We start from the raw sequence: 13589 nt of genomic DNA, 5'->3' as shown, positions 1-13589 counted from the left end.
TTATTATTATTATTATTATTATTATTATTATTATTATTATTATTATTATTATTATTATTATTATTATCATTATTATCATCATTGTTGTTGTCGTTGTCGTCTTTATCGGTCACTTCTATGGTAAGCCTAGGATGCACATAAAGAACTGTAAGCATCTGTGCATTGACATTTATGTAGTTCTTATCTGCTTTGTTTTTTTTTTTTTTTTTTTTGCATTTTGGTGAAACATAATTCTTCAGGGATCAGTTTATGCACCATCATTTGACCATGGTGTTGGGGATCCAGTGGAAGATGATATCTTTGTGAACCTTCAGTGAGTATCTTAACATTACAATGGGCCCACTTGTAAGCATTTTACTAATTTTTGTCACAAAACACGATATATATATATATAATATAAGTAAATGATAAATTTAAAGCAAACACTCAAAAAAAGAGAAGTGGCCATATCATATTCATGAAGGGGTCAGTAAATAAGGTTTGGGCAATTTTTCTTTTGACTTTTTACCGTTAAAATTGTGTCAATATTTGAGTTTGTTAGGAAATATGTTATCTTAAAAACATTGTAAGGCCAACCGAATAAGATGTATCAAGATGTAAGCAGAAAGTCCAGCTGATGACATTGAAAATATACATGTTCAAGAACTTTCTACTTTCTAGTGAATGGGCCAATTACAATTAGACTTCATGGTAGTTTCATACACTTAACGTTAAAAGATAGCTTATAAAAAAACAACTCTGAAATATTGAACTCCTAACAGTTATAAGTTTTGTTGTTCACTTTATTATTGAGAAATTTTGAAAAATCAATGGTATTTTATTTTTTAATATTTGCTGCAATATATGTATCATCATAATATATTTTGATGTTTGTCTCCAATGAGCTATCTTTTTACAAAATCAGGGTAATTAATTTTCCAAATAGTTGCACTTGAAACATGCATATTCAGCTTATTTTGTTATGTTGATATGTATTGCATGAACAGATTTCTTTTCTGTGTTTATATGTAGGCACAAAATTATTATTGTAGAAGGTAACTATTTGCTCCTAGACGATGGGGTATGGAAGGAGATATCAGCTTTGTTTGATGAGAAATGGCAAGTATTAGTTTTACTGAGACACATGTTTCTTATATTCTCCCATTGGCCTTGAAAGTTGTATGTGAACTCTCCTTTGAAAATTCAGATGTGAGCCTATGACTGGTTGAAAACTCTCCAATTCAGATGATCATTAGCTTTTGCTTGTTTCATGCTGGGAATATATCACATCATTGTTGTGTTTAACAAGGTTATATGGTTTTTGCTATATATAAAAAGTCTTTATATGTTTTTCAGAGCCTAAGTAGATAGAGGTTCCATGGAATGAAATAGAGGCATTGATTTATTCCGAGGCCCGAATCTCATTTTTTTCCTATAAATTCAATATTTGGTCTAACTCTCACTGGTTTAACTTGCGAAATAATATTTATCCACGAGAGTTTCTTCAGTTTGAATAATATATCATTGCGATATCATACACTTTTGTTTGCTTTTTACTTACTCTGCAGTATGCATTATTGACCTCATACATGTTCATGCATTAGACTCCTACTTATTTTGTTTGGAATTATTTGTATTTTGACATAATGTAGTAAAATGGTTTTGACATGAATTTTAGTAGCCTTTCTAGTGCATTATTTATTGATAGAGTTAACTAATTCTCAAAGTACATTTCAATGCGTTTTTCGTGGTTGTCCTTGCTAGCAAGAGATACTTTAAACAGAGCATAACTTGCACTATGTTTCTGACCAGAAGAGACAGTTTAAACAATCTATCAGACTGAGTCTATTGATTACTGTTGCAATTTGACGCTTGCATTTGTAGTTTCAAAATCTGTAGAAATATGCAACCAGTTTGTCTAATTTGTTTGTTCCTGTTCTTTTCAAGGTTTATTGATATTGACATTGACAAAGCAATGCAGCGAGTTTTAAAGAGGCACATATCTACGGGTATTTACCATGTACTTTTCCATAATAGTATTATATATATCAGCTCCCTCCACACAGGGAAGCCATTTTGAATTTACATTGTTTTTTCTTTTCCCTTTCCATCTATAGGCAAGCCTCCAGACATTGCTAAGCAGCGGGTAAAATTTACACCTTACAACTTGTGATGTTTATTTGTTATTCTAATTATGTGCCCAGTTGAATACTGACTGAATATTGGATCTATTGTTTTCATGCAACACTTGCATAATCCAGATAGAGAACAACGACAGACTCAATGCAGAACTTATAATGAAGTCCAAGAAAAATGCTGATATAATAATCAAGTCAGTTGATTTCTGAGGAATCCGTTTGTGCCAAGTCAGAATTCTTATTTTTGGTGAAGCTAAGTCACAATTCTAGAAACGTGTAAGGATGACAATGAATATTAGACTCATTAAATACCGCAAAAATTAAGTATGATGGGTGGGATGATTAGCCGCTTTATATCCATAAATTTGAATGGGTAGTAAGTATATGTATACTCTGCCGTGAAACACATGAATGACCCACGAAATACCAAAGATGAGATTCCTTAGTGAAAGAGGAGATATATATGAATCAATTTGCAAATACCATTTTCCTTAAAAATGAATTAGTTTCTTCTCCCCATGTTTTTTTTTAAAGTCCCTAATTTTTGCCAGGATTGATTAATTCAAAAGTATATTTTAAAAGTTCGGATTGGTTAATTCGGAGTTCAAATATATGTTTTGAGAACATAGGAGGGCGAAAAACAAAACCCAACCGAAATGAATATACGAAACTTTTAAAGTATGTGCTCCCGTTCTAAAATTATTTCGGTCTCGGCCCACAATTAACATAATTAGACATTCGAAAATGTCATACATCACCGAACCATGCAAAAATAGATTTTAATCAAATCATTTAATAAGCTTAAATACTCATTCCATTTTAATTATAAGGAAAAAATGTTTACATTTGTTGAATTTAAATGTAAGCTAATGTCAACTGATTTATCCACATTTGTTATTTTTTAAAAATAATTAAAATTTAATTATTGATGTTATGAGAAGATTACCGTTATAATTAGGGGTAGACTACATTTTTTACATCAAATCAAAATACTAAATGTATTAAATTATCATAAGTCGAAAAAAATGTATCTTTGCTTATAGTTGAGTCTAAACAGTATAAATAATTACAGAAAATGAAATGTTGCAACTTACAAACATTCAAATATCTCTTAATCTCCAATCTAGTTATCACTAAAATTATATCCATAAGTGCAACTATAAAATAAGAATTTGACTTATTTAGATTATTAATTAGATTTATAATGGCTATAACGAATTGGCGCTATATGGAGATGTCAACCTCTAGAGAGTGAAACATGGGACTTGCTCCAAGCTATAGTAATTGGATTGTTGCAGCTGGTATCTCTAATGTAATTTTTGAGCTAGATTGCAAATAAGTGGTAGATAACATTAGAAAAAGTGATTGTAATAGATCTGAATATGGTTCGTTGACTGAGGACTGTAGATCCTTGATAGCAGTTCATAACACATTTAAGATAGTTTTTATTAGGCGACAAATTAATGATAGCGTTCTATTGTATTATGGAAGTCTTATGCAATAATGTAAATTAACCTGATTTGAGTAAAAAATAAGTAAGATTATTAATGATTGATTTTTTAACCATATATTTACTCCTCCGTCCCAAAATTAGACAGCAATATCTTGGATGGAATAATTATGGGCATGCATAAATGCTCCATGAACACGCACATGTTATTGTTTCTCCATCTACCATGTTCAGGGACCATTTCCAGCTATTTATTCGGTTCTTGATCTTCTAAAATAAAATCAAACAAAAATTTATTATTATTATTATTATTATTATTATTATTATTATTATTATTATTATTATTATTATTATTATTATTATTATTATTATTATTATTATATTAATAACAAGAGATCAGAAGGTGAATATGAATAAGAGAAAACCTTATTTAGAAATCAATTTATTAAAGAGAACACATGAGATATGTTGTCTGTGTATAATTGTATTACATTAATAATCAATAATTACTAAGGCACAATAAAATAACTACTTTTAATTTAAAAACTGAATTGTATAATGTGATGACACTACAATTAAATGTTTTATAATATGAGTGTACTATATTTGAACTCTTTATAAAACGGTGAGCATGAAAACAATTATAGACAAAACATATGTCCTTAATTAATATTAATTAAGCAAGCAAACACGGTAAAGCAAAGATATATAAAAAAGCCAAGCCTAACAACATAATTTAGAGTCGTTTATTGTTTCTGTTCATACTAATTAGTACTACAGACTCTCATTGTATTTTTGTATCAAACATTATAAATAAATATAAATATAATAAAACCATAACAATACACAAAATTAACTATAATAGAACACATTGTTATGTCCATTAATTCGTGGCTGCTGCATCTTAAGTATCTTTGCTTTAGTTACTAAGCCAAACCACAATATGACAAATTAAGGATTCGATCGTATTGCGGCTAGCTAGTAGCTCCTGTTCTTGCATTTCTCCATGGCTCTTGGTGCTGAAATACATAAACAAATTATTTATTAATAAAGATCCAGGTTTCCAAATTAAATTTCATTATGTGTGTTTAAACACTTTCATTGCCAAAATAGAAGGTTTTATTTCTTGCAAAATATTCGGAAATAAAATATAAAAAGAAAAAATAAAAGTTGAAAAATTGATGTAATTAAATTAAATTTCAGTTATTATCATACTGAAATAAAGACTTACCAATACCAATAGCCTCCTTTCCTTTCATGATACGCAAACGCTTGCATGATTCAACAAACATCCTGGTTAATTGACATGAAAACATGTTAGAGTGCTCATTAAACTTGTGTTTTATAACTTCCACAGGTTAATTAAGCCCCTGTGATAATTAACTGGATTCAATTACATTTACATTAATTATTGTGTAAGTTTTAATGCCGAATTGACTAATCATACAAAATCTATATTTTCATATTTTTTGGGTGCATTCATAATAAAATATAAAATAAATTAAGTTAGCATATAGCATGATATAAGGTGGCATGTCTTCTGATGCACATGGACAAATACCGAAATAATACACCAAACATATCATTTTTGTTACCCTGATTATATTTTGAGAAAAAAAGACTATGCACTTGTTGTGGTGTAACTCAATTTTATATTGTATGATTATATCACATAATTGTAATTTCTATCAATCATGAACCATACAATTAATGGTTGTTATTAACTGACCATATGAAATTATTTACATCGTCATGAGCATACATATTAGACCCTCATTCTTTTATATTAAATTAAATTTATTCTTAAAAAATCAGTTTATAAAGGTGATAAATGTCACCTTTTATAAATATTTTTTCAAACTTTATGATATTTTTAATATTCTTATAAAAGATAATTTGTAGTACGAGTGAGAGATTACACTAAATATAGAATGCTCGTGAGTGGTTTTTTTTATTCGTAAAATATCACCTTAAAATTAATAATTAATTATTTTTTAATAAAAATTATTTTCAATTAATTAAATATTTTTTGTAACCAATAAGTAAGGAATAATTGTTAACAAATAAATTATTACTATCGCAATTTTAAGTTTATGCAATTTATTCAATTAACGAGATTCTATAATATTGAGAGATAAATATGTAGTAATTTTAAATTAGAAAACCAAATACTTTTTATGATTTGACTTTTTTATAAACCCTTAAATAAAATATGGAATTATATATAATAAGTTTTAACAATATTATGATATATATTATACATGCATAGATATATATTTGTATTTACGAATTCTTGAACCATTGACAATATAATGAAGTATATATAGAAAGACTTACTCCCATGGTACATCACCAACAACCATCCAGTCACCATCCTTGTCTTCATAGGTTGGGACATAATCAGAGTTGTTCAAAAGATCCATCAGCTTGCTCTCATTCATGAAATCCTTCATTCCTTGAGATTCACAGTTGCCTAATTATTGCATAAACACAAATACATTAATCAATATTCATATAATTAATAGGCTAATTCTATTCTAATTAACCTTAAAAGTAATAATTACCAATGGTGAAGGAGCTGAACATTTTGCCTAAGGAATCAGAAAGTTGAGAGTAACTATTGTAGATCTTCAAGTCCACTTTGCGAAGGTAAGGTGCTCCATCCATGCTAACTTTCACAAAGCTAATTGCATTATTTTCCTCTCCAACAACATCATTACTACTCTTTTGCATTGCTAACATGTTCTTCCGGTACGACCGCACAGGTGGCCAACCCACCACTTGCGCCCTATTCATACATGCAACATTCATTCATTATTTTAGTATATAGTTACATATAATAATTAATATAAAAATTAATCATTCTCTATTTGACAATTGGCTAGGCTAATTAAGTTATTTTTATCTTTTAATTTATAAATAAATTGAATATTTGATTAAAAAAATCAGACAGTGCTTAACGTAATGACCTTAGAATCTGCACATAAGAAGATATCATGCTATGACTAATTAGGACAATCAAAGTAAAATTTTTGTGTGGTGTAGTACTACATATATATATCAATATCATCATCATCATCATCATCATCATAAACTTGCAGCAATTTAATTGTAAATGTCCTCTCTCGCCTCTATAACTGACCAGGCATGTAGAACAAATTCGTACCATCAAACGGTACGTGATTCCTTATTTATGTTGCACGATTATTAATCAAGAATCTTCTATGGTATATTACACAATAAATCATTTTTAATTTCTTTTATTTTCTTCATGGTATCTCTATCCCACTCACGAGTCCATATTTCAGCATCATTCATTTCTTTCCATCTTCCATGATCTATATTTCTCTCTCACACACATGCATGGAAAATTACATGTTTAGCCTAACTATATAGTGAATTTATACATGCACTTAGATCTCTCACAGCAAGTATATAGCATCTATGCAAACTTTTAGATCTAATGATATATTATCACTTTTATCTCTAGATTTCGTATGTCTATACTTACACAACTTACTTAGAAGATTATAGGAGATATATATTTAATTTACAATTACTATACAAGAAAAAAAAATTGGCAGAAAAATAGTGAAAAAAATGAAATTTCTCCCTAATTCCTTAGTCATAAATTTAGTGACAAAAATAGAGAGGAATTTAAAGTTTTTTCTCTCTAATTTTTTTAATCTAATTTATGTTATTTTTAGTAGTAAACTTTAGTATGAAAGTTAAGCAAATCACTACAGAAATCACATCTTTCTTATCCATGAAAAGTATGGTGGTGAATATAATACTCTTTCTTTCTCTCATCTTAAATACAAACTACTTTAAATTAATAAAAAATTGATTTCTAAAATTTAAAAAATATTATATGACTTATTATGTAATTCAAGTGGTTGAGCGAGAACATAAAAAAAAAAAAAATTAAGAAGAAAATTAAAGTCAAACCATGACTATTAATATATAATAACAACAAAAATTGAACTTATAAAAAAAAGTATTATACCATATTAAGTAGTATTTATTTAATTATAATAACTAATTAGAACTTACTTTGCAGGAGGTTTGGCTGGATCTGCAGGCAAAAGGGTGTTCTCCTTTTGCAAAATCTTGGTGTTATCAATTGGATCTACCTCAGAAGTAGGTTCCTTATTAGTGGAAAGATTAAGCATCAAATCCATAGTATGATCTTGAGTTTCAGTCTCAGAAAAACCTCTCTTCCTTACAACTAATTCTTCAGTAGCTGATCCATTTCTAGGCAATCCAATCCCAAGTCTCAACTCAGTTTCCTCAAACCTCATATTCTCCTTCTTCATGCCAACAACCTCCATGATGAGCTTTTTTCACTCTCTTAATAATATCACTCTTTCTCTCTCTATAAGTATGCACTGATTAATTTGTTTGCAATGTGCAAATAATAATTGTGGGGAGAAGGGGTATACTATAGTGTAGTATAGGGGCAGGGGAACGCATTAATAGAAGGATGCATGGTGCTCTTTGTCTTTTTAATCATTTATTTTTTATTTTTTTTTATTTCATAGAAATGACATATGAGTGTATTTTAATTTTTATAGGTAAATATTAATAATTAATACAGGTTAAAAAATGAAAAATGTTAATAGTAAAGAATGAGCTTTGAACTCTAAACTTTCTATGTGATGTCTTAAATCAAACTACTAAACTTTTTCTTCAATATTAAAAATGAGTTTGTTAATTACACGTGGAGGAATGTGTGAGCTGGACTTGTTGGGCTTGGTGACGACAAAGTGATGTTATCTTACTATGATTGTTCAGTGGAAAATGTGGAAGTGGACACCCCATGTTGCCTGCTTTTTATCATCACTTTCTTTATTACTCTCTCTTAGGGTTTCATCATTTCATTCACAAGGGTCAATCACTATTTTAATGGACTCATAGGATCTCAAATTCACTTTAAGTGGATTCCATTATATATACACATTATTATTATTATTATTATTATTATTATTATTATTATTATTATTATTATTATTATTATTTTAATTTAAATACATTTTATTTTTGAGAAATGATATGGCCTGGAAATTTTAATTATATTTATCTACTATATATCATGGTTTAAATTGTTGTTGGAGTAGAGGTGATCCTCAGTGTCAATATGGATATTGTGATGTTATATATATATATATATATATATATATATATATATATATATGATGTATATTGTGGTTGTTGCAAGTATAATTTTATTTTTTAATAGCATTAAATATTATAATTTAATATTATTTATTTTATAACTCACATATTTAACATTTTCTCTTTAAAATCTCATAATTAATTCATTATCAACTTTCTATCACTTTAATATATCCTTAATCATTTAAAAATATCTCTAATTCTACTAAAGAAAGACAAAGAGAAATAAGTTGTGTAAAAGTAGACATATAGTTTATTGCAGCATGATATGTGATGCATTTTTATTGTGATTTACGTAGATCCTAATTGAAGCCTAATAATGAGGAAGTTGTTGAAATTGCTGCAACCGCAATATTAAGGGCATATCATGTGATGCGGTCCATGGTGTAACACAATGCCCACCAATATAATGAAGATATTGTGATATAATGTTAGAGGGTTGGGATGCATGTGCAAATAAAATAAGTCGTTCAAAAGTTGGTTGTGGCTCTTAAACCGGTTGTGTTGTGATGTGTTTGCAAGAATCAAAGTTGGAGTATGTTGTGAGTGTTAATTGTGGAAGGCTATGGAGTATGTAGTTGAGCACTCCGGTGTGCTGTTAAATATGTGAGATGCTTAGTACTTGGAACTTATTAATTAATATTGACGTGGACTCATTTTATTTGTATGGAGGAGTTGCACGGATAAGTTAAACAAAATGTGTCTATTGTCAATGTTTATGCAACCCTCTGTCAAAATATTATTGCTGATGGAAAAACATCATAACAGACCATGTAATCCAATTACGTAAATACTAACCACGAAAAAATACTGTATAATCCAATAAATATTAATGACGGAAAAATCTATCAAATGAAAAATATATTTTTTTATTTTTTATTGTCTGCTTAATAATAGCCTCAAGGGGGAGAAAATTCAAATTTGTTGCGATAAAAAAAGAGTTTAAAAAAATCTCCACTTAAGAGCCAAGATTTCACAAAGTTTTAGTGGAATTTGCGGTTGCGAATACTCTCGCAAAGTTCAATTCACATTTTATATATAACCATCTTTATATTTCTTATTTTTCTCAATAGAATTTTTACTTGTATCTTATTTCTAAACTTTTACTTTACTATTGTTCTCTATTTTTTTCTAACTTTTTATTACTATACTTTTAATTTCTCTTTGTTGAATTTTAGTAATGTTTTCATTTATGTTTTCTTATGTAAAAAATAAACTTTAATATATTTGTTTTGATTATATTATTTTTTTATTACAACATAAAAAATTAAATATTGTAGTTACTGCAATTTTTTGGTATTTTAATAATAATTTTTAAGAAAATATTTCTATTGTGGCGGCCAACATTTGTACAAAAGGTTCTTTTTGTTCTCGCATAGATTTATACCGGTTAAAACTCTTAACTATGATATTTTTTAAACTCACATAAGTTTATAGCAGTATTGTCCCTCAAAAGTTTTAATAAAGATAATATTTTTAATACATGTGTAAACTTTGTTTGATTTTAGTTGTTTTGTAATTTTTAGTTACCTTAGATTATATAAAGAACAAAATTACCCCTTGCATATAACTTTTTAAATTTATTTATTAATTTAAGTTATTTTATATCTTCCAATTTTAATTTTAAATTTCGTTAATGTTTTTATAAGAATAACAATTATTTTCATATCTTCTACTAATTTCTAACTATTTGATACTATAAAAAAAAAATTTGTTCGTCCATGAGTTGTCAATAATGACCATAAATAACACCGTTATTAATAATAATTAACAAAAACATTAACAATTAACATTAAAAAATAATTTATTTTTTAATAAGTAAAATATTTATTAGAAGAGTTTTGTTGGGTCATATGGAAGCAGTTATGGCTTAAGATACAAAACAATCAATTTCAGTCTAAAAAATAAATATTATTTTACTTAATAAAAGAGCCTCCAATAAAAATTTGTAATTAATAAAAAGACTTAACATTTTAATATTTTTTTCAAATGCAATAATAATAAACTCTTACATAAAACTAATAATGTCTTAATAAATGTTAAACTAATTGAATTAATTATCAATTAAAAAATAAATATTATATAAAATAAATTATATTAATTTAATAAATAACTTTTTATTTTAAAATATAAATTTACATAAAAAAAATTAGTTATTGTATTAAAATATTATAAATTCTAAGAAACTTTATATTTAAACTCATTTTAAACCTCCACAAATCTTACATTGTTACATCAAAACTTCAATACATTCAATATATGAATTCCCTCACTAATTAAAAAAAAAAAAAAAAAAACTTATATTTGATGTTAACAAATTCTATAAATAAGCAATTTCACCATATCTAACTTATCATTCGGTTCATTAAAATTTGATTTTCCAGTAATCCCTTTTTATTATAAAATAAGTTTCTATAAATACTTAAATAAAAACACTAGATTAATCATCATTGCATAAGTCATAAGAATCCCTATAAAGGTATACCTAGCAAACATGATTTCCCGAATATGACAGTTTATTTGGTCAAACATGTGCAATTTGATGAAGGTAGAATAATGGTATGTTAGGAAGCAATGAATGAATGAATTATAATTAATACAAAAAAATGTATGTGAGCTAATCTAATATCGCTTTTCCCTTTACCCTTTTCCCCAAACCTGTAATTGGGTATTGATATTAGGGGAAAGGGTGGGGGCAAAGAAAACTGAAAACATGCATGTGGTAAGGCTGATTTGGTAGATGGGTCATACTAGAAGCCATGTGGGTTTGTTGGATTTATGTAGCCTTTTAAGTGTCAAACCCTATCCCATATGCGCCGCTACAGGACATCCCCTCCACGCTCCACATCACTCTCTTTTATTTTTTTACTAAATCAAAATTATAGATTCAATTACTAGTACTAGTAGAGCCAAAAATTAATATTCTCTCCGCCCATATCAAAACTCTCCTATATATACATATAGTTACTTTTATTTGATTTTCTAAATATACCATGTGTGATTACTATATCTTTTACAAACACGTTGTTAAATGTCAACTTGTTTGTTAAACAATTAAAATAATAATTTTATAATAAAAACGTATTCAAAGTTATATTTTTAAAATTTTAAAAGTTTTAAATTTGTTATTTTTAATTTAAGTTTCTTAACAAATGTCCTTAAGACACTTGTTAGTATGATCATATTCTTGAATGTATTAAAATTAAACATCTCATCAAAAAAATCTCTTAATAACTTTATAGATTAAATTTGACTAATAAGAAACACCATTAATATACACATTTTACTTGTGAGGGATATTGGAATAATGAGAACAATAATTATAAAAATTAAAATAATCAATTAATATCCAAGTAGATAAAGTGTTATTCTTTCCTTCCTAAATTATAAGTAAAATAAATAAATAAATTTTTTAGAAGAATTACTTTGTATACTAAATGATCAACGATATCAATACTATTAGGCTTAATTGCAGTTTTGATCCTTCTATTTTAGCTGAATCGCGATAGTAGTTCCTCCATTTTGTTTATCCCGAGTTTTGGTCTCCCAAACAGAATTTTAGTCCAAAACTTGATGAAATTTCATTTTTTAAAGCCTTACTACACCATTTATAATCATATATTTCAGGTACAATTGTTGCAAATGAGATCTTGAGACATTGTGTGACTTAAATAAATGCAAAAAAAAAAAAATCATCAAGTTTTGGACCAAAATTATGTTTGAGGGACCAAAACTGAGGAGAAACAAAATAGAGAGACTACTTTCGCAATTCAGCTAAAATAAGAGGACTAAAACTGCAATTAAGTCATACTGTTAAATTATTAATTCATCGAACTATTTAATTCTGTATGTTTTGTCTAAACGAAATTAAAATAAAAACATGTACATTCAAAATCCATTAAAACCTGCTAAGTTAGTTTTGTCAAATTTTGAATCTACATGTTTCTTTATCACAATCATAAAAAATCTAACTATGAATTTTGATTGAATATAGTTATAATTTTCTTGTATTCACACCGTCAACAATATTAACAATATTAAGTTGATTGAAGAACCGACACAAATTTAAATTTCAAAGGCTCCAAACTAATAACCATATATATAAATACATGAAAACTATAACTTCTTCATGCATGCAATATAAATTGATCAAGTACAATAGGAAATGAAAAACCAAAAAACAAAAAGTAGTCAACAAAATGAGTTATTATTGGCATTTGGTAATTAACCCTTTTTTTTTTTTGAATGCGTAAAAAGCTGTTCCTTATCTTGGATCTTGCGTGATCAGATCCATATATTGTGCTTTCTTGTGCTCCATGTCAAATTGCAAATTTGAGAATTTCGTGCTTAGTAGTAACCAAAAGTGCGTGTACACACATAGCTCTAATAGATTCCTCTTTTGATTATTTCATCCTTGAAATTGAATTCCCCTTAGTGCATAGAATCTGAAATTTCCAATTCGATGGTCTTGTTTTTGTTAATGTTTTATTACATTGTGTCAGTTATGCACATGTCTCTGGTTTGGCTTGGCAATTGGGCTTTCAATTTTTAGTTGCGTTCTACAATAGCTCTCTATAGTCTAGACTCATTATTTCACATGCATACATTGCAAATTTGGCGATACTAAATATAGATCTAATTATCATGTTACATGTTCTGTTTCATGAATAAAAGGTTTTTAACATGCTACCTAGGGAATTTCTCTTATCGAAGGAATACAAGTAATGTCAGTACTGTGTATACATTCACCATCAATTTTACAGCCATATACAAAGTGCTTCATTTGCAGGCAGAGTTGGACTTTTTGCTAAATTTTTAAATGTCAAAATATATATTGAATCAACAAT

The 13589-nt window shown here is 27.5% G+C and overlaps 2 protein-coding genes across 4 annotated transcripts in view; one reads left to right on the top strand and one right to left on the bottom strand.

The window, feature by feature from the left end:
• The window catches only part of LOC101503710 (putative uridine kinase C227.14), a 7064-nt gene extending 4445 nt beyond the window's left edge, over positions 1-2619 (top strand). For 2 of the 3 annotated variants that reach the window (XM_004493683.4, XM_004493684.4), the window contains exons 8-12: positions 240-313; positions 1012-1098; positions 1927-1988; positions 2097-2125; positions 2241-2619. In XM_004493683.4, coding sequence (XP_004493740.1) covers positions 240-313; positions 1012-1098; positions 1927-1988; positions 2097-2125; positions 2241-2327 — 339 coding nt within the window. In that variant the 3' untranslated portion in view covers positions 2328-2619. Of the gene's footprint in view, positions 1-239; positions 314-1011; positions 1099-1186; positions 1289-1926; positions 1989-2096; positions 2126-2240 lie in introns of all 3 variants that reach the window. The other variant, XR_003471754.2, reaches the window with a different exon arrangement.
• A 1672-nt stretch (positions 2620-4291) lies between these two features.
• Positions 4292-8026, bottom strand: LOC101503373 (auxin-induced protein AUX28-like). The gene is made up of 5 exons (XM_004493682.4): positions 7621-8026; positions 6132-6355; positions 5905-6040; positions 4799-4860; positions 4292-4586 (listed from the first exon to the last, which is right to left on the bottom strand). The coding sequence occupies exons 1-5, from the start codon at positions 7896-7898 to the stop codon at positions 4546-4548; spliced, it is 741 nt and encodes a 246-aa protein (XP_004493739.1). The 5' UTR covers positions 7899-8026; the 3' UTR covers positions 4292-4545.
• Between the last annotated feature and the right edge of the window lie 5563 nt (positions 8027-13589).

The sequence above is a fragment of the Cicer arietinum genome, chromosome 3 (assembly GCF_000331145.2).
Source record: "Cicer arietinum cultivar CDC Frontier isolate Library 1 chromosome 3, Cicar.CDCFrontier_v2.0, whole genome shotgun sequence".
Taxonomy (NCBI): domain Eukaryota; kingdom Viridiplantae; phylum Streptophyta; class Magnoliopsida; order Fabales; family Fabaceae; genus Cicer; species Cicer arietinum.
The sequence above is the reverse complement of the archived record's forward strand: the minus strand, read 5'-3'. Positions and strand labels throughout refer to the sequence as shown.